At 38.6% G+C, this 25024-nt stretch overlaps 5 protein-coding genes and 1 pseudogene across 12 annotated transcripts; 1 reads left to right on the top strand and 5 right to left on the bottom strand.

The window, feature by feature from the left end:
- On the bottom strand, positions 645 to 5076 carry LOC104731995 (annotated as a pseudogene).
- Positions 870 to 1765, bottom strand: LOC109125064 (phytochrome D-like). Its single transcript, XM_019233591.1, has 3 exons — positions 1740 to 1765; positions 1357 to 1647; positions 870 to 1086 (listed from the first exon to the last, which is right to left on the bottom strand). The coding sequence occupies exons 1-3, from the start codon at positions 1763 to 1765 to the stop codon at positions 870 to 872; spliced, it is 534 nt and encodes a 177-aa protein (XP_019089136.1).
- LOC109127961 lies at positions 8267 to 9454 on the top strand. The gene is made up of 5 exons (XM_019233590.1): positions 8267 to 8471; positions 8553 to 8845; positions 8937 to 8972; positions 9038 to 9286; positions 9371 to 9454. Exons 1-5 carry the CDS (start codon positions 8267 to 8269, stop codon positions 9452 to 9454), a joined length of 867 nt encoding a protein of 288 aa, XP_019089135.1.
- LOC104731997 lies at positions 10027 to 14894 on the bottom strand. Of its 6 annotated transcripts, XM_019234173.1 has the most exons (7): positions 13123 to 13982; positions 12859 to 13044; positions 12629 to 12774; positions 12306 to 12538; positions 12139 to 12220; positions 10699 to 12048; positions 10027 to 10570 (listed from the first exon to the last, which is right to left on the bottom strand). In XM_019234173.1, the coding sequence occupies exons 3-6, from the start codon at positions 12755 to 12757 to the stop codon at positions 11725 to 11727; spliced, it is 768 nt and encodes a 255-aa protein (XP_019089718.1). In that variant the 5' UTR covers positions 12758 to 12774; positions 12859 to 13044; positions 13123 to 13982; the 3' UTR covers positions 10027 to 10570; positions 10699 to 11724. The 6 variants fall into 6 exon arrangements, with proteins under 6 accessions (XP_019089718.1, XP_010449826.1, XP_010449824.1 ...); XM_010451524.2 differs by having other exon boundaries at positions 10027 to 12048; XM_010451522.1 differs by lacking the exons at positions 10027 to 10570; positions 10699 to 12048; positions 12139 to 12220; positions 12306 to 12538 and adding an exon at positions 14455 to 14894 and having other exon boundaries at positions 12681 to 13044; positions 13123 to 13221; positions 13359 to 13482; positions 13562 to 13615; positions 13693 to 14373.
- LOC104731998 lies at positions 15056 to 17364 on the bottom strand. 3 transcript variants are annotated; one of them, XM_010451528.2, is made up of 11 exons: positions 17068 to 17364; positions 16921 to 16992; positions 16711 to 16732; positions 16532 to 16594; positions 16380 to 16442; positions 16221 to 16265; positions 16040 to 16111; positions 15881 to 15925; positions 15700 to 15771; positions 15541 to 15585; positions 15056 to 15431 (listed from the first exon to the last, which is right to left on the bottom strand). In XM_010451528.2, exons 2-11 carry the CDS (start codon positions 16967 to 16969, stop codon positions 15230 to 15232), a joined length of 678 nt encoding a protein of 225 aa, XP_010449830.1. In that variant the 5' UTR covers positions 16970 to 16992; positions 17068 to 17364; the 3' UTR covers positions 15056 to 15229. The 3 variants fall into 3 exon arrangements, with proteins under 3 accessions (XP_010449830.1, XP_010449829.1, XP_010449831.1); XM_010451527.2 differs by having other exon boundaries at positions 16921 to 16986; XM_010451529.2 differs by lacking the exon at positions 17068 to 17364 and having other exon boundaries at positions 16380 to 16425; positions 16921 to 16985.
- Positions 17641 to 20033, bottom strand: LOC104731994 (ubiquitin-conjugating enzyme E2 32). The gene is made up of 5 exons (XM_010451517.2): positions 19828 to 20033; positions 19400 to 19531; positions 19226 to 19310; positions 18900 to 19063; positions 17641 to 18348 (listed from the first exon to the last, which is right to left on the bottom strand). The coding sequence occupies exons 1-5, from the start codon at positions 19936 to 19938 to the stop codon at positions 17917 to 17919; spliced, it is 924 nt and encodes a 307-aa protein (XP_010449819.1). The 5' UTR covers positions 19939 to 20033; the 3' UTR covers positions 17641 to 17916.

Here is a 25024-nt window from a genome sequence, read left to right as displayed (position 1 = left end):
ATTCTAGCGTACTTAAGGTTTTGATTTAATATTGGGTACCTCTTAATACACATCTTTATATAATAAAACATATGTTCTATTTCCTTAGGATGATAGGTAAATATTTCCTTTTTGCTTTTGGATTAGTTTTTTTTTTTTGGTAAATATTTTTTTAACTTTTTTTTCTAGCGATTAGGTTAACATGTGTCAAAATCTAAAATCGTTAGCTTAACACATGTCGCGATCATGTTAAGCAGTAATCTGGACACGTGTCACCATCTTATCGATACAATTGACATGTGTCACGATTTAGTTAATGAGGCGCGATCATGTTAAGAAGTAATCTAGACACGTGTTGACATTTTATCAATATAATTGACATGTGTGACGATGAGTAATATTGACATCAAGCTTTATATAATAAGATTACGACACAAAACGGTTCAGTTACAACCAAAACCGTAAGCTTGGAATTTGATAAAACAGAGCTACAAAATACAGAACGAAGTACCTAAGGCTAATAAGTTCGCTCAAACTTTTTTTTTTTGTAATTATAAGTTCGCTCAAACTTGAACTCTGCATATAGTACTTTGGACATTAAATGAACGTACACAATAATTTTCTTGGCAAATTTTGCTAATTAACAGAGATCTGCACAAATTTGATATCTCTGACGCTCAAATGTTATCTGTATAAATCAAAAAACAGTCTTCCATTTCTATATTACATTATTATGATCAAAAGAGCTCCCATCACATTCTATAAGTAAGACTATAACAATATATACGGTGTACGAAAACTATAACTCCTCTTACGTTTTTCCGGCCGCAAAACCTCACCATTCCTTCTAAACCTACCTGGAACAGAGTCAAAACTTTCACCGCCAATCACTAAGAAGGCATCATCATCATCAGACAAACCGGGAGTTCGATAACGATTAGGAAATAAGAGCGTTCGAATTCCCTTATATACTGAACCTCTCCGTTCATCAGCTTAAGAATCTTTCTGCAAACGCTTAGCCCTAATCCTTCTGGACTTGTCCATCGGCTACTATGGAACATGTCTTGCACTTTCTCTGGCGGTATACCTTCCCCTGCACACGCCATTCTAACATACATTGACAAAATGAGTCAGAGTGTTTGTTGTTTGCTAATCAATCCTTGATAAGGCTTTAAAACTTGACAACGCTCTCGGTCAAAACTGCGTTTTTAGTTTATCCGAGTCACAAGCTTCTTAATGCGGGATAGCAAGCAAAAACTGAAATTTATCCGCAGTAGTCACATATATGAAAAAGAAATATCATCCAATGGATGGTTATAGCTATGTATTCGATCTTTGATCTCAGACAAAGAGTCATAAGAGGAATGATGAAGGTACCTGAACTCTAATCGTATAGCAGAGAACCCGTCAGCCATTTGTTTAAGATTCGGGCGTAGATGGAATTCCACTGAGCCTTCCATGGGTGCATAACGGACCATACTTAGCAGACATTCTGCCAGAACCTGTTGGATCCTTATATTGTCACCGTAGACAGCCATGGATTTGATCTCCTTGGGAATGTTACGGATGAGCTGAAGATTTCTCTCTCTCACCACCAACATGACTTGGCTTACCACTGCATCAATGACGCTGCCAATGAGGAACTCTGTTCTCTCTAGAACAAATGAACTGATGAGCAAAAATAGAGGTTGTTTGTTCAGTAGTGTGATGAAGCTTTACAGAACAATTAAGTGTTTATCAAGACGAATTAAAACTCTCACCCATCTTCAATGCTTTTGACGTCCATGTCTCCCACAATCTTTGAAATCTGCTTCTCGCATGAAACACTTGATTCAAAAAGCTGCTTCTAATCTTCGTTTAAATATGTGGCTTCCAGCAATGAGTTTGTGTAACGCAATCCGCTCAATGGATTCTTTATAACATGAAAAATATAAGCCAACTCTTTCCTCCTCGAGACGCATTCGCTCTCCTGTCTCCTTTGGAATTTTAGAGCTTGCTGTAGCTCGGGACTTGGTATCTGCAAGAAACAGAAAGCCCCAGTGACTTGACCATCTGAGCTGACCCGTTTGTTCAAAGTCAGGAGAGCCTGAATGAAATTCCCTTTGCGGTCAAAAAACGGGAATGGGAATTTATCTGTTTCTTGGCCACCGATCCCATTATGCAAAACGATCATAAACTTAGTTAACGCATCAGGACCCTTTAGTTTGCAACAGCTCCCAAACACTTCCCTAACAAGCAATTTTCCTATCACTTCGCTGCGAGGCCAGCCTGTGAGCTTTTCCATTGCGGTGTTCCACTCAAGGCAGCATATATTCTCATCTGCTGCAAAGATTGGAGGGATCAAAGGGTTCGGGCTATGGATGATGGCCTTGTAGTCGCCTTGTATGTTGATGAACTTGTCCATAACAATTTTATGACCAGTTACATCTTGTCCAACAAAGCAGACCCCAACGATGTTGTTTGAGTAGTCCTTGCTTGAGCATGAGTTGACAACCACAAACACCGCTTTCCCTTGCAGCTCAGGACTAAAAGTTCTTAGCTTGACTTCCACATTCTTGCCTTCATCCCCTGCATAATTGAAAGCGCAGGACATTATAAGAATTTTCATGTTAGAGCCCTGCACAGATTGGAAGTCTTAAGAACTGCATAAACCTTTTAAAGCACAAGAAAGAAGCCTATCAACTGTTTCTTCGTACTCGTTGTATATTAAATTCCGAACAAGAGACTTTCCCATAGCTTCTTCAACAGAGAGACCGGTCAGCTCAGCGATCTTGTCGTTCCACCCATTGATGCAGCCGTCGATATCCACAGCAAATACAGGGACAGTCGCAGTCTCAATCAGCCTAACCATCTCTCTCGCTACTGCACCAATCTCCTGCATCCCTTGCTCTGCCGTATCATCTTTATGTTGCTGAACCGCCCCAGCTGCAGTAGCTTTAGAGTCCATTGCTTCGGAGTCTTTGAAAGAGTCTCTTAGAATAAGCTGGAGCGAGTGAATGGCGTCCATTTCAGCAGTTTCCCATGGCTGACATCGGCTCTTAACAACTTCGAGAAAAGCCTGGAACGAAGAACGTGGATGCATCCGCTGGCCATCATCTTTGTCCTCAGGATGGTGCTTAGCCCCTCCCCATTTGATTTCTTTCTCGGTATGAGACCGAAACTAGAAAAGAAAGTCCCTTTTTGTGATATACGCGACTGCCATACCACACACAGCATCTCCCAAAGCAGCTGCCCCAAAATAACCCGCATCGCTTAAACTATCTGTGCTTAAACCCGGTTGAATCAGAATGGTTAGCAAGCAACCACTTCACAATATCATTTATCTGAGCCTCAGTCGGAGCCACACCCAATGGATAATACCTCCCTTGGTAAAGAAATGCCGCGCCATTACATTTTACTAAATCCATGATACTAGGCCTCTGCATAACAATCCCCGCTGGTGAATCACGCAGTAGCATATCGCATAACAGCGTCTGCATTCTCAGAATGCGTTTTTCAGACACCTGCAAAGCTAACTGCAACTCCATGTTTAGCTGTAAGCCAAAGGCCTGCATAAGAAACTCGCAAGCGTACCTCAGAGGAAAAGGTATGGAACAAGCCGATGTGTGATGGCAAACCACTAAACCCCAAAGCCTCATCGAGTGTCTTCCGCTACTACTAACACCGTCTTCTTCGTTTCCATTTATTATAACCGCCATAGCTAACGACGCAATAGAGCCCATGTTAGCCATGTATTGAGCATGACAGCCATGAGGAGCTCGTAAAGTCGAACCCACCAAGCAAATAGGCTGCGTCAGCCTATCATCTTGGACCACACGAACCGGTGACGCATGGCAATCTACAATCATCCTAACACGGTTCTGCTTGAACAAGAACCGAGATGCCTGAGGAATATCTGTAGCAGGATAATGCAGACCAATGTAAGGTTCTAAATTATTCCGTTTACTCTCCGCAACTACTTCCCAATGTTCATCTTCATGAAACTTGCACACCATAACACGGTCATAGCCAGTAAGATCTCTAACGCTTTCCACAACAGTGTCACATAAAAGCTTGATGTCTCCACCAGGCAACGATTGTAAATGAGAAATCGCACGGACTGCGAGTTTCTGCGATTGGACTGCACCAGCGATTGAAAGCGCCGGGTCCTCGGTTCGAGCTGGCTCTAAATCAATCAAAATCCCAACATCAACCCTGTGGAGAATTGCGTAGAAAGGTTTACCAGTGTTCTTAGAGTGAATCCAAACTGGATTCAGTAACGTGATTTCTCGAGCCACGAACGCGCGTTCGAGGAGAACGTTAAGAACCTCCGATTTGTCATCGATGCTCGGAACAGATTGAGACATGAGCCCTAGCATTTCCCGCGCATTTTCGCTGTAACCAATGATTGTGAAGGTGGATTCATCGACGGCGATCAAGCAACCAAAAGGCTGGATAAAGCCACCGCGCTGGATCCGCGAGAGATAAGCCATAATCTGCTGCTCCTGTACGGAAGAATCGTACGGCGTCGTTTTAAGGGACTGAGAGTAGTCGAACGATTTGCTGGATTCTCCTGATTGCTCGAAGACGGCGTGGAGTCTAGCGTCGACAGTGAACTGTTGAATAGCTTTGCTAACGGACTCCGTTCCGCCGCCGTGGCTTTGCGGCTTATGATTATGTGACCTAATGGCTCTGCTTGTCGAAGACTAAGCTTGTTCTCTGCTTGTGTGACGGCTACTACAATTGACGCGATGGCCTGACGAAGCTGCTTCTCCGCCGTTGATTTTGCTACCGCCTCCGGAGACCATTTTTCTCAGTTAATTTCGTAGAATTACAATGAGAGACGAAGAAGATCGTCGTTAATCATCGGACTCAGAACCTGGAAAGAGCAATTTTGCGGAATTATACTTTAAAACTGAAACTGATACTCTGATAAGATTATGATAAGGATATTGAGAAGCTTGAAATTATCACTGTCTATAGCTTAACGTCGAAGTTTCTTTCTCAAACTGAGAAAAACAGAAACCAATTTGAAATTTTTCTTTGGGCACTCTCAAAGCCAATTAAAACGAAGAAGAAGAGGCAGTGAGGTGAAAGGTTAAAGAAGATGATGGTGTCGTTTTCTTTGCTGATTTGACTCCTTTACTTATTATAATTTTCTTTTTAAAAACCCCAAAACTTGTTTTATTATCAAATTAACCCAGACTACGGTTACATTTCGGCGTGATTTTGAACTCTCGGTGTCTGTGTTTTAAGAGGGACCAAGATCACGTGGGTTTTTCTGGAATATCCCGGCTAGTGGGGGCGCACGAGGGACTACTAGAGGAGGAGATCGATATATGTGGGCAGTGGGCCTATGGTTGTGACTTGTGAGAGTTCCCAAGGGTGGTGTATCTAATATCAAATCAAGTTCTGCTCAATCTATCTATACTTTTGTAGTGGGATAGGATTAAAAATCTTCTAATAATAGTATCATCATTGTAGGTGTTTTTTGGAAAAAAAATATCTGCGAATCAAAAGGTGAAAAACGAATTTACCAAAGTTTTTACAAAGAATTCCCCCAGTGGACAATTTACCAAAAGTTTAACGTGGACCAAACAGATACCGAGTATTTGAGTTACAATGGCTGATAATTAAGGTTTCTTTATCCTCTCAGAGTTGAAGTATGAAGAAGTGTTCCATACTTTCTTGCATCACGAAAGCTCTACCAACGTGGCCTTATATTGCATCACTAACATTTCTCATTGGTCAAGTTTCTTTTTGGGATTTTTATCAGGAATGCCATTTTTTCCAAAAAATTTATCACTAATGCCACTTTTGTTTTTTCTTATGAGAACTGCCATTTTCGGTAATGATGGAGAGTTGTAAGAAGACTAAAATAGCCCTACTCTATTATCTATAAAACGAACGCGGGAGAATTCAAAGAGGAAGTAAAATTTGAAGGGTTTGAGGTCATTAATAACGATGGGACTGGCATTAATGGCAGCGGCTTTGGTCCATTGGTTGTTTAAGGGGCTAAAGAAATCATTAATTAGTTGTAGTTAATGAAGCAAAAGGTTAGAGATAAGAGTAAACAGATCTGAAGAAAGAGAGTGGCGACGAGCATGAAGAATTAATTCTGGTCGGAGAATCGGAGGTAAGACTTCACATTTAATATGGGTTCAGACAATGAAACATGTTTTTTCACATTTATTTTGGTCTATTGGTAGAGAATGTTGTTGGTGGGAGAGAATGTAGTTGTGAGTATTAAATGTGCTAAATGTTGATGCAGATGGACGGGAGAGTGTGTCTGCTTGTGGGTGAGTGGACATGTTCAGACATGGGGGTGTGGAAGTTTGTTGTCCGTCGCGGGCAAATGGCTAGATTTTTGTCTATCGGAAGATGGACAACGTTTGCAGAGGTGAATGAGAAGATAGTAGAGCTGTTGGGGGTAAAACCTGAGGAAAGCAATATAGAGCTAAGCTTCTGGCACCCAGGAGAAACAGTTGCCTTCACACAAGGGAAGATGCTCCCTGTTTCAGTTGAGAGTGAAGTTGAGTTTGAGCAGTTTAAAGCAAAGAATGAAGAGGGTGGGGGGCTGTATTTGTACGTTTCGATCAACAAAAAGAAGGTGATATCAGCAGAGGGAGGACAAAGCATGTTGTCTATCGGAGAACAGAACAATAGGGGTAATGGTGATGAAGATGGACATCTCGAAATGTCTATTATGTGTGGACAGAAATCTGGGCAGTACATGTTGGCTGCAGGAGCTAAAGAAAATGTGGCCATCGGTGGTAGACAAAACACTGAAACAGACGAGATGTCCATTTTGGCGGAGAAAAACGATATGGCGGGGGGTGGAATTATGAGTCTAGCTAATGAAGCTGCCAATTTGGATGAGGAGTCGGACGAAGTTTTCTTAGAGTATCTGAGGAATGTTGAAGAAGTCCACCGGCTGCAAATGGTCCACAAGGAAAGGGATAACGGGTGCCAAAATGATGGAAGCTTAGGTGAGAAGAATGTGAAGAGGAAAGGGTTGGGAGATGATGGGAACCCTGGTAAAAGAATGAAGGTGAGTTCGATTACATCAGGTGATAAGGGAGAGGTTTCTGCCGGAAATGGGACATTGGATACTCAAAGGGGAAACCCGTATGGAGGACAAAACCATAGAGAAGAGGGTGAGGGTAGAACCGAGATGGAAGAGGATGATGATGTTGGAGCCACATCAGGGGGAAGGTGTGACGATGAGCCTGATTATAATTTTGACGAGTGGACTGAACGGATTAATAGAGATTACCCGCCTGATTGGGATCCTTTCAAGGGAAGGGTAGAGAGGCCAATGGAACCCATAGGTTTTGGACTTGGCATAGAGCTAGACGATCAGGTAGGAAATGAAAACGTTGTTGGTGATGATGGCCGCGGGCTAGCGGTAGTGCCATACAATCCATCACTACTTGAGGATGCACCACCAGTGCGAGACAACGTGACAGATCAGTCGGTGGGAGCCATTGGCAGAGTAGCCGATGGAATGGATGAAGGGTTGTTCGTGTTTGAGGGAGGAAACGAGCAGATGACATGTATGGGTAGTAACAGAGCAGTTATAAGAGAAGACGATCCTCATCTTATCAATGATGCTCCTCCCGTGCATGACAATGTTCGAGGAGGTCCGAACGAAGAAAGGAACATGGATTTGAAAATGGCAACCGATGCATTATATGTTGGACGTATATTTGCAAACAAAAAAGAGATGCATAGAATGCTGTCCCTTTATGCGATGACCAGGCTTTTTAGTTTTCGAATCAGCAAGTCAGATCCAGGAAGAGTTATTGCAACTTGCGTAGACAAGAACTGAGGCTGGAGAATATATGCAACAACCCACGCAAATTCTCAAAACTTGGAGATCAAGACATTGACGTTGAAGCATACTTGTGATGTGGGTGCTAGGGCAAAGTATGGAGAGAAAGCTACTGCTAGAATATTTGCAGATCTACTGAAGGCAAAATTCGCAAATGGCAAGAAGGGACCACGAACGTGCGAGCTACCTGATATTTGTTTGGCTGAATACCACGTTACAATATCGTACACAAAGGCATGGAATGCTAAAGAGTTGGCAATGGCATCAGCGCGAGGGAACGAGGAGGAGAGTTATCGGTTCCTGTCAACATATTTACACCTATTGAAGTCAACTAACCCAGGGACCATGACTGCCATGCACACAACGGTGGACAAAAAAGGCAAAGCTTTGTTCAAGTACCTATTTTTTGCATTGGGAGCTTCCATTGCGGGATATTAATATTTGAGGAAGGTCATTGTAATTGATGGCACAACAATGAAAGGGAAGTATAAAGGGTGCTTGGTTGCAGCCAGTGGACAAGATGGAAATATGCAAATTTTTCCCTTGGCATTTGGTGTAGTTGATGGGGAAAATGAAGGAGGATGGGTGTGGTTCTTTGAGAATCTAAAAAAGTTTATTCCAGATGAAGAAGCCCTAGTTTTTGTCTTTGACAAACATGCGTCAATATATGCAGCGTTAGGTAAAGTCTATCCAATGGCCCAACATGGTGCATGTTCTGTCCATCTATTTAGAAACGTTAAGCACAATTTCCATTGTGAAGGGTTGGCTACTGTGGTATCTAAAGCTGCGAGGGCATACACCGTAGGAGATTTCCGGTATTGGTGGAGAGAAATAGAAAACCGAAAACCAGCTTGCGCAACTTATCTCACAGAAATTGGTCTGCCACACTGGACACTGTCTCACTTCCCCAGAGATCGTTACAACATAATGAGTAGCAACATCTCAGAGTCGTTGAATGCGGCGATGCAAACTGCTGTTGATTACCCTATTGTGTCGATGGTCGAGTTTATCCGGGCAATGTTGATGAGGTGGTTTTACTGCCGGAGGACAATGGTAAATAAAACAAAAACAAGATGCACACCGGAAATAGAAGAAATCCTGATAGACCACCTGAAAGATGCTGTGGACTGTCGTGTTATATCAGCGAGTCAGTGGATTTATCAAGTTAACGATGGACGAGGTATTGTTTTTACAGTGGACTTAGAGAAAAAAACTTGCACTTGTCGAGTGTTTGATGTATTGAAGTTGCCATGTTGTCATGCTTTGGCTGCCAGAGGAGTGTTTCAAATCGATATCTATTCGCTGGTTGATGAATGCTACTTTGTTGGTCCGTGGAGGAAAAAGTACGCAGAAGTCATAATGCTCGTGCCAAAAGAAAGGGACAACGACATCCCAGCGGCCGTACGAGAAGAGGCTGCTGATCCACCTAGAACAAAACGCGCGGGTGGAAGGCCAAAGAAGAAAAGGATACCTTCCCAGGGGGAAAAGCATAAAGTAAGTTTGTAGGCGTTGTTAGATTGATATGTCTATGTGTTTGAATGTATTAGTGAGCTAATTGGTGTATTTTTTCCTAATTAGCGGAAGAAGCGAAAGACACCTGCCAAGTGTGGAAGATGCTTCGGGGTGGGTCATAACAGGAAAACATGTTCTCAGCTAATATGAAGAAAAAAGTGGGAAGTTACTGTGTCTTTTGGAGTTGGCTGACCATAAACATTGGTGGACATTGAAAGGCCTTTATGTCTACAGATGGTAGACATTAAAGATGATTGGTCTTTCTGTGTGTTTTTCGGATATAATGTCTTAGTGTAATCGGATATCATGTCTTAGACAGTAAACATGATTGATCTTTTTGTGTGTTTTTCGGACATGTAAGAAATGAGGATCCCAATTACCTCCATGGATGTAAAATACATTGTAGTGTAATCGTTGTCTTTTGTAAAATATGGAGAACTACATTTGTGTTCAATGAAGTATCTAACATGTTGGTAGACAAAAATGGCAATATGTCCATCAAGCCTATATTGTGCATATTGTCCCTCAGTAAAGTTCGTAGAAATTGGGAAATGAGTGCATATATGACCAAGCATAACAGATAGATATGGAACAGAAAAGTACATTGGGTCTGTAAAGAAGAGATCTAATGAAACAACCAAACAAGAGACAAATAACACTGATGGTAGACATAAAACATGCTGATAGACACGGTAGGTGGACAAAAGCTTGTGAGTACATAAGGTGCCTAATCAAAAGGAGATAGACAACATAAAAAGTTTACTACAAAGCAAAAGGAGATAGACAACATGAAAAGTCTACTAAAAAGCAAAAGGAGATAGACAACATGAAACATCTAGTACAACCAGGGAGGAAACTCCAGCAGAATACATAAATGTCATAAATAAATCACCCTCTGTAGTTGTTGATGGACATGCCGATTGCCAGGAGAAAAGCAACAAGGACGAGTACAGTAGACAAAATAACAGCAAGCTCCAACTTTTGGTTTTTGGGGGGTGGTTGAGGGGGTTGGAATCCCTCAACAAATGCCCGGAAATCAGTATAGCCAGTGCCTAGCTCTGTGACCATCTCATGAAGGCTATTGATTTGTTCATCGTGGGCGTGAACACTCTTAAGCACAGTACGAGGGTCACATTGTTCCCCTTCTTTGGTATAGGTGAGGTAACGGATCATCCGGTCATCATTTTCTGAAAACCTGGCATTGATGTCGTGTATCTCCTCCATAATGGCTTTATCCCACATCTTGCTGAAGTGATGCCCTCCAGTCTATTAGAAATAAAGGATGATGTTTGTTAGGGTAGCAAAGTATTGTAAAGGCATGATACAATAAGAGATGTTACAATGAAACATGTGTAGACGAAAATGGGAACATGATACAAAAGAAAGGGACTTACTCCACTTCTCTTACACTCGTAGTAGATACGCCCAATGTCAGACTCTTCGGATCTGGTACCAATTTTGAGATGACTACCACAAATGCACTTCCGAGGGAGGCCGTATGTTGGGTCTCCATAACGACGAGAAAAAATAGAAGATGCGGAAGAAGCAGAAGCATCGGAAGGAAGAGGCGTGCCGTAGGCAGGCTCATTGGGAGTGTATGCGGATGAAGAAGATGGTTAAGAGTAGCTATACTGGCCCATTATGTGGATAATAATAAAGGCCCATTATGTGGATAATAATAAAGAAGGCAGATGTGGTGGAATATATGGGTAAGAGATCCTATTAGTCTTTAGGTGTATAATGACCTAATAGGCGGTATTGGTGGCCCACTGTAGTTTTTATCCTTTGACTTAAGAGCTGTTGACAGTGTTTGCTCTGCCATCACGGTACAGAGACATGATTGATTGGCTCCCACTGTAGAAAATGTGGTATAACTGACAAGGTAGGAGTGTTTTAAGGTCTGTAGACTTTTAAACCACTTGTGTAGATAAAGCAAGGGCAGACAATTGTCTAATTAGATTGAAATACAGTCCACTCTTCTAACCGTTGTTTAAATAACAAAATGTAGTAGGGACCAAAAAACATAAGAAGTTCTAGGGAAACATAAGAAGTTCTAAGGAAGTACATAACCGTTTGAGACAAATTCTAGGGAAAACATAAGAAGTTCAATTATTTAGTGAGACAACAAATTCTTGGTAAACATCAACAGCGTAGGACATACGGAGTTTGTCCACCAAGTCCTCTGTTAGTCCATCAGGTATTACTTTTTGCGGATGGAGCTCGATAAACTTAACCGCCAGAGGACCACAGTCGCCGGTCCTGTCATTATGGTAAACATTCTCCAGTCTTTGAAAGCTAAACACGTTAGGCAGAGGGCAGTCAACTGATGCAGGATCTACGAACTTCTTAATGATCAGTGGCAGGAGGTCCATTACAGGTCTCATAAGACGGGGAACCTTCTTGGGGGAGTTGTGGACAATTTACGGATCAAGGATCAAGACGTGAGCCGTCCTCAAGCGAATAACAAGTGCAACCCAGTGCCGTTTTCCCCAATTCATAGGTAAATAAACAGTATCTACGTCGGTGTACCATGCAAGGTTAGAGTTACGGTTGTAGACATTACCTCTGACGTAGTTCTTAATAATGTTGTTCCAGGAAAAAGTTGTTTTCTTCTTCGATGCCTGATAACGCTGTAACTCGGTGGTTAGCATGTGAGAGAACCAGGTGTCAAGGATAACTATCCTGTTTTGGCGCAACGTATCCCCATAACGCCTCCACAGAAGGCTTAACATCGCTTCCATGTGCTGCAAAACAAAGGTGGACAAAGCTTCAACAAATGCATTCTTAGTAACATTAGACTTGTGTGGCTCTGTAAGACAGTAGTATGCACTTACCGGAGTATCCACCCAGTGTTGTGGCGTGTAAATCTCGCTAAAGAAAGTCTTCTTCACAGGGATGCCATCAATAATGTACTCCCTGAGAAATAAGTCAATTACACAAAGCTAGTGTTGGTAAGATATAACCAGAGGAAAAAAAAGATAGAGAATCATTAGAAACAGACTTTTTACGGTACGCTTTTAGCTGTGCGATAAACCTTCTCTCCAGTGAACGGCTTACAGCTTTCAGAGGCATGAAACTATCGTCTTCGGAGCTCTCTGAAGCTGGTTGCTTAGAGTGAGAAGTCGAACACTGACCATAGCGCCTAGGGGCTGTCCTCGTTCTTTTCCTTGGAAGTGGAGTTTGACATTTATCGGCGGTGGGATTACGCCGCTTCCTATTAGCTTTGTCGGGGACCTGCAAAAATGTCCTTTGCTGTAAGTAAGCAAGCAACAAGGATGGCTGAGACATGAGGGGAAATCTTAATGGACAAGTTAAGAATCATACCTCCATCCGTGGTCCACCTTCAGTTTCACCTGCAGACAGAACCGATGCCTCTCCTACAACGACTTCATCATCATTCACATGCTCCTTAAGTGATACATTGGTACCCGCATCACCAGAATTGTCACTCATGGTTTCCAATTGGGATCCTGATGGACTTCGAGGCTGTCATTAACATATGGTGGACATAATTCTATTAAGATGGACATAAGTCTATTAGAGAGGAAGCATACCTCTACTACAACGGTGTCAGAAAATTCTGAATCACCTTCTAGATGACCTTCATCAGGGACCCCTGCCTCCCCTACGACATCGTCAGCATCATTCTCCTTCACAGGTGGTGATACAGTAGTGGCTTCATCCCCTGATTGGTCTCGATCACTCATGATCTCCTTTTGGGATTCTGAAGGACTACCAGCCTGAAATAACGGATGGACAAGAGTTTATGACGGTGGACAACATTATAAAGGAATGTCTATCGGGGTCACTTTGATTACCTTATTAACCGAAGTTATTTGTGTAGCCTCTGTTGCCTCATCCCCTGATTGGTCTCGATTACTCATGCTCTCCATTTTGGACTCTGATGGACTACCAGCCTGTAATACCAGATCGACAAGATTAACAGTTGATGGACAATCGAAATAGCTACTAGTCTACCGGGTCTATTTGATGGACTACCAGACTGAGACACAAGATCGACATCTACAGAACTGTTGATGGACAACGAAAATACCTATTCAATTCTGGTCCATTTTATTACCGGATTGACTGAGCTTATGTGGAGGGTTTGTTGCAGTATCGGGTTGGGTGCATATTACCATCCTCTCTACATCTTCTTCACTTGCTGAGCCCAATCCCTGTCCAACAAAGTTAAGAGAAGTAATATAAACTTTGTCCACCAATATTTATTGTCTATCAGGATGACTTCTTTCTTACCACGTCGCCTTCTTCCCGACCAGAAGATCTGCTTCGACAATCTTCGTTGTCATGCTGAGTTGAGCAAAGTGTGAGAGTTAGGTAGTAATTATAGATCTCTAGTAATTACAAAGTGTGAGAGTTAATTGTACCTCATCCGAAGAAGAGTCGGCAGTATCAGCATTATCTTTAGGGTGGACATTGTCCATACATCCATCTTTGAAGGACTTGTTTATACTGTTAACTACATTTGCGATGTTAAGGCCGTAGTTTTCCCATGAAGATTGGTTGAACTTTTGTGCAGTATCTGGATGGGACATGGGTGGTGAATTCGGGCAAACACCCTTGGACTTCAAAGATCTGATAACTCGGTCATAAATCTCGTCTTGCAGTAGACTCCTCTCAACATCCCACAACCGCTTCATTTTTGCTGTATGCTCTTTGTTTCTCCGATCGACCTCACGCAGAAGTTGTTGAACAGTTAAAGAATCAATAGGGTAGTCGTCGACAGGATCTTCAATAGGGTAGTCGTCGACAGGATCTTCTTCTTGGACGAAGGCAGGGGCTTTCCCTTTGCCTCTTTTTTTGTTTCTACGAATTGGTACACTGACCTTGGTTTTAGGAAGGTCAGCCGTAGTCCTGTTCACTCCCATAGATGCAGGTATAAGGGGAAGCTGTGCCATTCCACCTGGCCAAACATCAGGCGTAAAAACGTGTCCGTCTTCAATCTTCTTCAACATGTAACCAACGCGCTCATCATCGACCTCGTCAACCCAGGAACAAGAAAGAGGGTCTATTGGAACGTCGGAGGGCAGTAAAAAGTGGACACGGAGCTGTCGACAAGATATATAATGAGATGATGTAACAGAAGTAACAATGGACATGTAATAAATGTGTGGGACATGTAAACTTACATTTTTGTCACTCTCTATTTGTATAATGTTGGCATTGTGGTAGGACATCAATTTTGTGAGGTGTTTAACACATCGGTCTGTGAAAGTGAGTTCAGCGTCAGTTTCAGGAAGATGGGTCTCCAGCAAGGGGATGGCCTTTAGGAAGAACAGTTGGAAAGCGAGTGTGAAGCCATGTGTTGCTGTATGGGATCCCATCAACTTTTTACATAAAACGTCAGGAGTCCGTTTAAACATACCAACATTAACCGTCTCAATAGTCCGTTCAAAAGATCTCCTCCCCCAAGGGTAGTTAACAAATGCGTCCAAGTCCTTCAACATCTCTGCTACGTCCTTGCTTGCCCTAACCTTTGAGGAGTCGCAGACAAGTATACCCTCAACAATTACAATGAGGGCAAGCCGTAGTCGACGTTTCCCATCCATTCTATCAGCTTTAGGCAATTATTTTTCCCGCTTCAACATCAGAACAATATCCCGAATGGAATAGGACTCTTTCGGACCAAGCAGAGTGTACCAGTAAGGTTGTTCCCCTTCGGCTGGAGTTTCCAACATTTTGGTCTGTAATTGTGAAGGATAAGGACTACAGTTGAGGCCTGTTATGAGTCCGAACTCTCGGAGGGAGAACCGCACCGGATGACCGCCAAACACAAATCACATCTCGTGAAGCTTCCGTGCTACAAGCGTACGACAGAGAAGCTGGTGGACAAGCTTACCAGAGAGGGAGCTTTTGCGGACCGGCAGTTGAAATAGAGGACCAAAGGAAGATGCTTTCAGCCACTCAAACTCCACAGTACCATCCAAAACTTTGACAATATCCATCAGATACTCTGGCTTTGAGTATGAGTTTATTACGGCCTCTTGCAGGATACCGGTTAGTAGCGAATAACCTATGAGGGAGTAAGGAGGCGTCAATAACCTGACTGGGTTCCTCCGGAACCTGGTCCACCGAGGGCATGACATTCCTAGAGTCTAGCTCGGACCTGCAATGGAGAGGAGGTTGTAACTTTGTCCACCATGAAACCAACATGAAGACAAGATTGACAATGTATAGCAATAAAAGACCATGGAAACCAATGTGTGGACATCTACCTTTCGTTATGGCTTTGGTCCACCGGAGAGAGACCTTGAGCGGAACTGCAATTGAGAGGAAGTTTAAAAGTTGTCCACCATAAAAGCAACATTAAAGTAGACATGATTGACAATGGAATCCGATAGATCCCAACATGTCACGAAGAGATGGACATATACCTTGGGTTTTGTCTTTGGTCCACCGAAGGCTGGTCCACCGAGGGCATGACATTCCTAGAGTCTAGCTCGGACCTGCAATGGAGAGGAGGTTGTAACTTTGTCCACCATGAAACCAACATGAAGACAAGATTGACAATGTATAGCAATAAAAGACCATGGAAACCAATGTGTGGACATCTACCTTTCGTTATGGCTTTGGTCCACCGGAGAGAGACCTTGAGCGGAACTGCAATTGAGAGGAAGTTTAAAAGTTGTCCACCATAAAAGCAACATTAAAGTAGACATGATTGACAATGGAATCCGATAGATCCCAACATGTCACGAAGAGATGGACATATACCTTGGGTTTTGTCTTTGGTCCACCGAAGGCTGGTCCACCGAGGGCATGACATTCCTAGAGTCTAGCTCGGACCTGCAATGGAGAGGAGGTTGTAACTTTGTCCACCATGAAACCAACATGAAGACAAGATTGACAATGTATAGCAATAAAAGACCATGGAAACCAATGTGTGGACATCTACCTTTCGTTATGGCTTTGGTCCACCGGAGAGAGACCTTGAGCGGAACTGCAATTGAGAGGAAGTTTAAAAGTTGTCCACCATAAAAGCAACATTAAAGTAGACATGATTGACAATGGAATCCGATAGATCCCAACATGTCACGAAGAGATGGACATATACCTTGGGTTTTGTCTTTGGTCCACCGAAGGCAAATCATGCCCAGAATCTGCGTTGTCAGCAAAACTGCAATGAGGTTCAGTTAGTTTTCAGTACTTGAAAAATAGAAGTTGCAAACATCCAAACGAAGAAACTACAATTGAATAGACATATACCTGGGCATCTGCAAGTTGTCCACTGGATGGACAACATTATCAACGTCTCCAGCGGCACCTGACCTGCAAAAGAATAGAAGTTGGTATGTTGTTTGTCCTTTTACCATATATATAGACGTCGTTTGATGGACATAAACCTAAGGTCCACCAAAGACAACTCATCGTAATTGAGGACAAACCTGATTTTTCCGTTATTGTCCACTGAAGGATACGCCATGCACGATGAAAAGAATGTGGGGTTACCATTGATAGATTAACTCGAATTGGTGGACAATTATATAAATAATGTAAGAAATCGGGTGGACAACAGATCTGTTGTCTACCCTTATAAGGAACCACATAACGCACATCAAAACAGACGGATTCTACTTCTTAGAAAACCGATTTACCTTTCTCCAGGGGCGGCGGACAAAAATTCATCCGAAACAACGGGCTCATCTAACTCCAACTCGCCACTGAAACTAAGTAAACTTAGGGTAAACAAACAGTAAGAAATGAGACTTTTCAAAAACGAAAAAATGGAGTAAAAAACGTACCAAACGCCGGCGGTGGGCACAGGGGAAGTATTAGCCGAGGGTTCACCTCTAACAGCGGGTGGGAGCAACGCCGGGGGATTATCCCGTAGAAGGGAATTGATGAAGAAATTCATCAGAAGTCGACGCTAAAGGCGGCGAGGAACGGTGACGGCGGATTTCTTCTGAGAAGCTGTAAAGTCTCTCGGTTGGCTTTCTATTTTGTGAGAAGAGAGAGAGAAGGAATAATGAAGAAATTTTGTTCAAGTAATCTCTGGGTAATCCGTTGCGTAGACCGATGAAGTAATAAAAGCCCTGCCACTTTATGTCATTTCGGTTCAAAATATTTATGTTTTAATAATTTTCAGAGTAAAAATCGTTTAAGAGTTGCGACCGATGGATGAGGATAAAAGGGTCTTTTTTTTATCCCTTTGTGGCAGGCGGAAAAATGTTACGACGAAACTGGCATTGGAGCGAACAATTGTCACTGTTCATGGCAGGATTAACAGTTTTCCCTTTCTTTTTTACTTTACAAGTATGCAGCCGCAATAATGTGGAATCTCAGTTAGGGATAGATCTAGGTGTAGACGCAAAGCATTATAAATGTTTGTGCTACGTATCCATGATTTGTTTCTGTACTTTACAAATATAAAACAAGTTTTGAGTTTGTGACGTGAAGTAGCTTTGGAAACGGGTCCAATGCGTTTACATGACACATTCATCTAACACGAGTTATCAACACATGATCAAAATACCTTAACATAAGTACATAACTAATTAATTACTTATTTCCCCATTTCACAGTCGTATAAACTCTTCCACTTTTGTTGCTTTCTTTTTGGGACCATATCTCCCAGTTTGGGAATTCAGCGTTTACGACTCGTCCATAAACACAGCGCCATGACCACTCGATCTAACGAATTTCTTCAGCAGGAGAACAACAATCGCAATCGTGAGTCCAACCGCCGCCCACGTGAACAACCTGTCATCACCCGGTTTTTGAGCTGTCCTGACAACGGATGTACGTCGCTCCTGCTGCCTGACCAAGCCGCTTCCTCCACTATCTCCCTCTGCAACCTCTACTACTGCTGCATTCGCTCCTGGAAAAACCGTCTGAGCTGCCTCTTCAGCGATTTGACCAACTACTCTCTCTTCAGCCACTGTATCAAATTCTGATATAACCGTTGCAGCGTCCTGCGGCTCGGTCTGGGACTGATTGTCTGAATCAGCCAAAGGCGTTTTGTTACATTCCTGAGGATTAGGTTTGGGAGCAGTCGGTGTCTTGCTGAGCATATATTGATGAATCTGCGTATATCAATCAAGAGGACAAGATCAAATAATGTTATGACATGATTCTAAACAAGCCATATTTAACCGTGTCAAAAAGTGTAAACAAGTAAGTCAATATTTTAAAATCAAATGAGATTGTTAAAATTCGTTTTGGTTGATAATAATAATTCCAGCAATTGTGTCTTTTCAAGTTACTAACTTTCAAAAGATTCATGTAATATGTTCATTTTGCTTCAAGATCAACAATAGTTATTGCAGCATCTTAGGATCAACATCTAACAAAGTTCTAATGAGAAATGGCATCACATTGCATTCTAAACACATCATAAGTAATCAAAACCCAATTAGGATGAATAATCTGCAGAGCAATTTGTCGCTTAAGCTGATCAAAGGCTCTCCATGTCGTTTATTAAAAAGAAAGTATATCCACATATCCAATTTATTGGTTCAATAATCAAAAGCATTCTAAATATGTAGCCAGAATCACATTTCTCTATCTGAATAATGTGCCTAGTAAATCAAAAGTTCAAACATTGCTCTACAAGCAGGGTGATCTATTGGAGTACCTCATCAATTATTTTTTGACGCTCAGGAGAACCATATTTGGGTGGTGTCTCGCGTGACTTAGTGGCAAGTGAACGTCTCTCCTCCTTTGGATAATCTACTGAGCCTAGAGCTCCATTAGGGTTTGAAGGCATGAAGGCAATGAGAGCCACCAAAGCAGTCCGAACTACAAATAAACAAGAACAAAATCATGATCGAAGTTGCTAGAGATAAAATGCTTTTTAACTGTTCAATTCGGTGTTAGTTAAAATGTTTTAGTTCAGTCTTTCATAACAAGTTCGGATATTGATAGTTGAAGAAGGTCAACTTTAAAAGTTTGTGACATTACCACTCCATGATGGTTGCCAATGCTCAGGATGGTAATCAGAAATGCTCAAGCAAATCTTGGTATTGGTTTCAAAACGACCACTAGGCTGAAAACAAGAGGACAAAGAAAGATTCAATAGAGAGAGGTATAGTCTTCTTTGAAGAACAGAAGCGAGAGAAAAAAAAGAATTCTTACGGTCAATAACATGAATGAAGGAGGTTTGAAAGGATAGTCTGAAGGCAACTGAATCCTCCCATGGTAAATCCCACCTTCAAATTCAGTATCACTAGGACCTCGGATCGCAAATTGCCACTCAAATATATTCTCCTGAAGTTTGAACAGCACAAGATTGAACAATAACATTACAAAACAACCATTGATAAAGCATACCAAAAATTTTCAAATTCCAATCTGAAAGGCTAATGATTGAATAGAGGAAACAATATATGGAGCTAATCAATACGAAACGCATAAATTCAAATCGGGCCACATAAACTCTGAATTAACCTTAATTCAAATGGAAACATGGATACTACTACAGAGATAATAAAATTTTGTGAGATTCAAATATGGAGATAAGAGAAGGAGGAAATGAGAGGAAGGTGTTTCGAAATATGTTGTACCTCGAGGGGAAGAGACATGAAATCATCAGAAGGATTCGCTTGCATCTCCTTAACCTCTTGCAAAATCCTCTTCACCGCCGGATTCTTCCGGTTAAATCTCTCATCCGCCATTGTTTATCGCCGACCTCCTCACCTGGGAAGAAAAAAAAAATCTAAACCACCGCCAAATGTTCGCTAAGGTGGAAATGTCAACAGAAATAAGTTAACTACCCAATTTAGGAATTAATGAAAGTAGAAGACTAGTAGTCTAGTAGTTATACATTTCACCACGTCATCGTCCTTCAAGATTGATTGATTACGTGACAACCGTTGATTGGCGTTTGCTTCATTTAGATGACGAAAAGATAATAATAATATGTATCAAATTGCCACGTCAACAGAATACAGAGTCGCAAATAGTATTTAACGGGCCTTAATCCAGAAACACATCACGCCCATTAAGTTATTAAAAATTCTCAAATAAATGAAAATAAAATTAATCATGATGATGTTAATGATAATGTATCGATGAGGAGATGAGGAGAAATGATATGAACTATTGAAACAACTGTATTTTTCTCAAAATCTATGATGCTCTTGATTCAAATTCTATATATAGATAGTTTTGAAAAAGAAAAAAAAATCAAAGAAAAAATTAATTTATTTTAAAGAATCTTAAATAAGTTGGTCAATTTTTTTGTTTTCATCTATGTATTTCTCCTCTCTTACTTGTACTTGTTGAACCCACACATTGATTCTACATCGATGAATTTAAAAATATTTGCTTGTTTATTATTATAAACTAAACCTCTTATTTCAAATCATATTTTAGAATTTTGTTATACAACTAACATTTTAATATTTTTGATCTCATATATTATCAAGTGATCTCCAAATATAGATAGTAAACTCAAACCTAAAATAAATAAATTATACATCCTTAAAAGTCAATTTTTTTATTTTTGGTAAAAAGTGGTATTTTTCAAAAACAAAACTTGGTATTTTGAGGAATTCCCTCTACCTCTTTTATGTTCTTATATTATATAATTGATTTATAGGATTTTCGTTTATAAGAAATACATGAACATAAATACACCAATACCAAAAAAATGTCTACAAATGAATGATTTTTTTTTCTTCTCTTAAATACTCTTTTACTATGGGTAGTATATTTTTAAACAAAATCACCAATCAAATATAAATAGTATTTTGAGTCTTTCAAACCAATAATCACTGTCACCTAGATTTATTAATCAAACCTTTTGATCCTTTAGTGGTATCGTTTCCATCAAAAAAATAGATTTTATGAATCTATTGACCGCGAAAAAGTCTAACTATTTTAGATTTATGATTATCAACAAATATCTTCAAATTACCTATAATCTCAAATAAAATTTTGTACAGAAAAAACATAATGACAAGAGGGATATATAGTTTTGCACATTCATATCACATAAAGATAGTTTTGGAATTTAGTTCCTTTTATGACATCAAACTACTGTTCAATTGAGTAAAACTTTTGAATCGAAAAAATCAAAAAAACACACAAAGTGAGATCGACAAGACACAAAAAGTATAAATCAAATAAATTATTGAAATAACTGTATTTTTCTCAACATCTATGATCCTAGAGATTATGATGCTCTTGATTCAATATATATATGGTTTTGAAAGAAAAAAAAAATAAGTCTAAGAAAAAATTAATTTGTTTTAAAGAATCCTAAATAAGTTGAACAATTTTTTTGTTTTCATCTAGGTATTCATCCTTTCTTACTTGTGCTATTTGAACCCACACATTGATTCTACATCAGTGAATTTAAAAAAATTGGTATGTTTATTATTATAAATACCTTACTATTATTATTTTTTTTGCTTTTACTATAAGGTTTTCTAAAAAAGTTATAGAAAATGTCTACTTGTGAATCAATGAAAGGTTTGGAGACTTTTTACATTGATGTCTAAATGAAAAACTATATAAAAATTAACAAAGTTAAGATTATACATGCAATACAACTATTTTGATTGAATTTTTTTCACTATTTTGATTGAAATTACAACATAGATTTTTTCAAAATAAAACTACAAACTTGAACATCTTATATCAAATCATATTTTAGAATTTTGTAATACAACTAAAAATAATATCAAAATAGTAATATCATTTAATATTTTTGATTTCATTTGTCATCAAGTGATCTCCAAATATAGAGAGTAAACACAAACCTAAAAGAAATAGATCATACATCCTTAAAAGTCAATTTTTTATTTTTTGTATTTTCAAAAAATTATATGGTATTTTTGAAAAACAAAACTTAGTATTTTGAAGAATTCCTTTACCTATTTATGTTGTTGTATTATGTAATTGAATTATAGGATTTTTCGTTTATAAAAAATACATGAACATAATACACCAATACCAAAAATATCTACAAATGAATGAATCTTTTTTCTCTTAATTACTCTTTTTCCATGGAGAGTACTTTTAAAACAAAATCACCAATCAAATCCAATAGTATTTTGAACCTTTCAAACTAATAATTGTTGTCGCCTACATTTATTAATCAAACCCTTTGATCGATCATTAATGGTATCGTCCCCATAAAAAACTTCGATTCCAATGGACCAATGGTTATGTTATTCAACTTTTGGAAAAGAATGACAAGAAACTCACTGGGGGTAATGTTCAAGAGCTCTTGAATAGAAAGAGTATGACGAACAGGCAAAAACTCAAGGCGCTTTGCAGCAAATTCATACTAGCGGACTAATGAGATCACCCAAAAAATATTCGCAAGCACCATCAAAACTCAAATCCCTGAGAAAAAAGAGAGATAAACACGAATAGCAACATTTCAGAACTCAAAGAATTATATATGAGGTGAGGTACATTAAAAATTTACTGGTCAGCATGATTTCACATGGATCCGAAGAGTGATGAATCTACACTTATATTAGCAACAATGACTAGTTTGCCAAATAGATCATTTATTTTCTTTGATCAAGTTCCTATTGTAATTGCAGTAACAAGGCAAAATGATTTTGCAAATTCAATAATTTAAAGACTTAGTCATGGAAACATACCATAATCACAACTGGAGACGTAATTTCGTTGAGAAGCCTTAAACCATCTCTGCAGAAAATTTTTGAGGACAAGAGATGAAAGATATGCGATGAAAAATGTTAAAAATATTGAAATGCATTAAACAAACATATGACAAATGTTTATTACCCTGAATTTCGTTGAGAACGCCAAATCTACAGAGAGGCGGCGAGTATATACTCTGATATATATATAGAAACATGGGAAACTCTAGAGAAGAATGACGAGGACGAGTATCAAATTATATCTGAACGATGAGGACGAGTATCAAATTATATCTTACTTAATATTTTATAAAAAATAAAAATTATTAGATAATTCTCAAAAAAAAACTGAAAACTGATTTTATCTCATATTTGAAAAAGTAACAATATTTTAAATATATTTGTTTCATATTTTGTAATCTCATAAGTAATAGTTTTACTATTTGTCCAACATTATCAAAAATTCAAAAACGTTATTATAAGAAAATTATTTGTTTATGTAAAGGTGAATACATAACATTTGAGTGCCAAGTGGAAATGTGGAAATGTATACTTACATTATGTTAATCACTAATTTTGACACATTAAACCTTTCCATATTTTAATCATTTTGCTGTATAAATTTCTTTTTACAATATGATTATAATAAATAATAATTGTAATTAAATTGCAAATATTTTCCTTATTAATTGCACATATTTTCCTATTGAAATTAGTAATTTAATAAACAACTTTCCTATTAGAATTAGTGATATAATAGATTACTTTTGGTTTGATTTGATGTACTTTCAAAAATATTAATTGTAATCCTTTTATTTATTAGGATTTTTAAGTTTCCTATAATTATTAAATAATTTTTTCACACATGTCAAAATATTATCGATATACTTGACACATGTCGAGATGATATGAATTACTAACTTTGAAAACTAAGGTTTATATAATAAAATACTATAAAAATATTCATCAAAAACTTTAATAAATGTATAAAGTTAAATAATCTATATAAATAAACAATCTTGTATCCATATAGAAAATAAGAAAAATGACAAATCTGTATATATATATTTTGGAGCCGTGAAAATAGTTGTATAACATCACATATCATATATATAAAAGTAGAGTTTCAATCTCTCCTTATTGGTCCACTTGGCAATGCAATTTTAACAAAAAAAAAATTATATTAAAACACAAATTTAAAACAATTAATTTTCACATTTAACTCACATAATATAAAACTGAAATCTTTATAGCTTCTCCCTATAAATTATGCATTAACTTTATTTCTCCACTAAGTTGTATTAATCAATTGTATTAAAACAAAACAATAAATTAGAATTGTAACTCTCATTTTTCTAAATGTAATTTTTCATCATTTCTCTTCCTATAAATACTCATTATCTTATTCTCTTAGTCTATCACTCTTTCATTCTCTCATCTTCTTCCACTACTCTCAAATCTCTTTTTTGTTTTGTTTTGTTTTGTTTTGTTTTTTTTTTGTTATTGTTGTTGTATGGGTTATAAAAAATCAAATCAAATATCATTGTAAAAGCTTAGTTTTAGAGTTTGTATGATATGTATATCTTATATATTTATTTTAATCTTTTAAAATGTTTATCTCCATTTTCTATTTTATATTAACATCTTATAAGTCATTATTTTCATACTTCCTTACAATATTCACCACACAATAAGATCATAAAGTTGAAATGATCCATATGTAATTATCTATTATGTCTCTGGTTATCTCACATATTCATGTATCATTTTTAATAATTTATAAAGATCAATATAATATTTAAAGATCAATATAATTATCCATTTATCCATTTATAAAGACTATTTTGTTTTGTGATCCAATTGTTAAATCTGCAGAGATCAATATAATATATATATATATATATATTTTTTTTTATGATTTGAGGTTTTTGAAAACAAAAAGAACATAATTAAACAATTGGTTTTTGTGTCTTTAATCAAAATAAAAAATGATCCAAAAAACAAAACATATTCAACTGGAACTTAAATTTAAAAATAATATATAATTTTAAAAATATCATTTCACTAAATTCTCTAAAGATGAAACCATTAGTATGAAATCTAGCACTATAAATTAAATTGATGAGTGAAAACCAAA

This window comes from Camelina sativa, chromosome 12 (assembly GCF_000633955.1).
Source record: "Camelina sativa cultivar DH55 chromosome 12, Cs, whole genome shotgun sequence".
Taxonomy (NCBI): Eukaryota; Viridiplantae; Streptophyta; class Magnoliopsida; order Brassicales; family Brassicaceae; genus Camelina; species Camelina sativa.
The sequence above is the reverse complement of the archived record's forward strand: the minus strand, read 5'-3'. Positions and strand labels throughout refer to the sequence as shown.

Excerpts from the sequence above, each read along its gene's own strand:
- LOC109125064 (XM_019233591.1), bottom strand. The coding sequence starts at position 1,765 with ATGGACGTCAAAAGCATTGAAGATGG. Across the intron at positions 1,648-1,739 it reads GTCAAAAGCATTGAAGATGG|TTCATTTGTTCTAGAGAGAA; the intron begins GTGAGAGTTTTA and ends TTTGCTCATCAG. Across the intron at positions 1,087-1,356 it reads GCTATACGATTAGAGTTCAG|AATGGCGTGTGCAGGGGAAG; the intron begins GTACCTTCATCA and ends AATGTATGTTAG.
- LOC104731994 (XM_010451517.2), bottom strand. The coding sequence starts at position 19,938 with ATGGCGGATGAGAGATTTAACCGGAAGAATCCGGCGGTGAAGAGGATT. Across the intron at positions 19,532-19,827 it reads TCATGTCTCTTCCCCTCGAG|GAGAATATATTTGAGTGGCA; the intron begins GTACAACATATT and ends TTCAAACTTCAG. Across the intron at positions 19,064-19,225 it reads TTGGCAACCATCATGGAGTG|TTCGGACTGCTTTGGTGGCT; the intron begins GTAATGTCACAA and ends GTTTATTTGTAG.
- LOC109127961 (XM_019233590.1), top strand. The coding sequence starts at position 8,267 with ATGAAAGGGAAGTATAAAGGGTGCTTGGTTGCAGCCAGTGGACAAGAT. Across the intron at positions 8,472-8,552 it reads GTCAATATATGCAGCGTTAG|GGTTGGCTACTGTGGTATCT; the intron begins GTAAAGTCTATC and ends TCCATTGTGAAG. Across the intron at positions 8,973-9,037 it reads TCAAGTTAACGATGGACGAG|TTGCCATGTTGTCATGCTTT; the intron begins GTATTGTTTTTA and ends GATGTATTGAAG.
- LOC104731997 (XM_010451520.1), bottom strand. The coding sequence starts at position 14,874 with ATGGATGGGAAACGTCGACTACGGCTTGCCCTCATTGTAATTGTTGAG. Across the intron at positions 13,616-13,692 it reads CCGACTCTTCTTCGGATGAG|CATGACAACGAAGATTGTCG; the intron begins GTACAATTAACT and ends TGCTCAACTCAG. Across the intron at positions 13,483-13,561 it reads GTCGGGAAGAAGGCGACGTG|GGATTGGGCTCAGCAAGTGA; the intron begins GTAAGAAAGAAG and ends TTTGTTGGACAG.
- LOC104731998 (XM_010451528.2), bottom strand. The coding sequence starts at position 16,969 with ATGAGCCCGTTGTTTCGGATGAATTTTTGTCCGCCGCCCCTGGAGAAA. Across the intron at positions 15,772-15,880 it reads GACCAAAGCCATAACGAAAG|GTCCGAGCTAGACTCTAGGA; the intron begins GTAGATGTCCAC and ends TCTCCATTGCAG. Across the intron at positions 15,432-15,540 it reads GACCAAAGCCATAACGAAAG|GTCCGAGCTAGACTCTAGGA; the intron begins GTAGATGTCCAC and ends TCTCCATTGCAG.